The sequence below is a fragment of the Priapulus caudatus genome, unplaced genomic scaffold (assembly GCF_000485595.1).
Source record: "Priapulus caudatus unplaced genomic scaffold, Priapulus_caudatus-5.0.1 Scaffold4880, whole genome shotgun sequence".
Classification (NCBI taxonomy): domain Eukaryota; kingdom Metazoa; phylum Priapulida; class Priapulimorpha; order Priapulimorphida; family Priapulidae; genus Priapulus; species Priapulus caudatus.
The window spans coordinates 5,217-6,331 of record NW_014581941.1 but is presented as its reverse complement, the minus strand read 5'-3'; the positions used below and the strand labels follow the sequence as shown (position 1 = coordinate 6,331).

The 1,115-nt window shown below is 50.9% G+C and overlaps 1 protein-coding gene across 1 annotated transcript in view; it reads left to right on the top strand.

The window, feature by feature from the left end:
- LOC106819873 (disks large homolog 5-like) overlaps positions 1–1,058 on the top strand; it is a 3,837-nt gene extending 2,779 nt beyond the window's left edge. The window contains exons 4-5 of the mRNA XM_014824446.1: positions 131–291; positions 646–1,058. Coding sequence (XP_014679932.1) covers positions 131–291; positions 646–784 — 300 coding nt within the window. The 3' untranslated portion in view covers positions 785–1,058. The remainder of the gene's footprint in view (positions 1–130; positions 292–645) is intronic.
- Positions 1,059–1,115: the final 57 nt, after the last annotated feature.

Genomic DNA, 1,115 nt, shown 5'->3' with positions numbered 1-1,115 from the left:
CGCTCGCATGCTCACTTGTTTGATGATGTTGTGTAGGTGATGTCGCTCGCATGCTCACTTGTTTGATGATGTTGTGTAGGTGATGTCGCTCGCATGCTCACTTGTTTCCTCTCTGCGCGCGCGCATGTAGGTGATGTCGGAGCGTGACACGGTTCATAAGGAGATGGAGCGACTACAGGAGGAGATCGTACAGGCGGGCAAGCAGACGACAGCGCTCGACCAGGACAAGAGGCAGCAGATGCACGAGATCGAGACGCTGCGCCAGGAGATCCAGTCTGCGATGTCCGACAGGTATGTGCGGGGTCAGAGGTCATGGGGTCGCGCGAGGGGTCGTGCGAGGGGTTGTGTCGAAGGGCCGTGTACTCGTTAAGTGTTGTAATGACATTGTACTGTTGGTTATGGGGGCTATAATGGTATTATACTACTGGTTAGGGGGTTATAATGGCCTTATACTACTGGTTAGGGGATTGTAATGGCCTTATAATACTGTTTAGGGGATTGTAATGGCCGTATAATACTGTTTAGGGGATTGTAATGGCCTTATACCACTGGTTAGGGGGTTATAATGGCATTATAATACTAGTTAAAGGGTGATAATGGTGACTTCTGCTGTAACCTCTGCCATAACTTCTGTGTTGACTCCAGCCACGACCTCTTAGACGACCTTTGTTGCTGTGACCTCTGCCATGACCTTTGTTACGAACTTTGCCGTAACCTCTGTGACGTTCTCTGTTGTGACCTCCGTGATGACCTGCTGTCACCTCTGCCGCGACCTCTGCTGTGACCTCCATGACCACCTATGCTGTAACCTTTGCGACAACCTCCATAATGACCTCTACCACGACCTGGAGCTGTGAAATCCTCTGCTGTAACCTCTGCCACGACCTCTTCTGTGACTTCTGTTGTAACCTCGTGACCTCGCCGCTCCTGCCACGACTTCTGCGATGACCTCTGCTGTAACCTCTACTGCCACCTCTGCTGTAACCTTTACCAAGTTCTCTGTGATGACCTATGCTGCCACCTTTGTGAAAACCTATGCTCTAACCTCTACCACGACCTCCATGACGACCTCTACCACGACCACCATGACGACCTCTACCATCACCTTTCTCTTT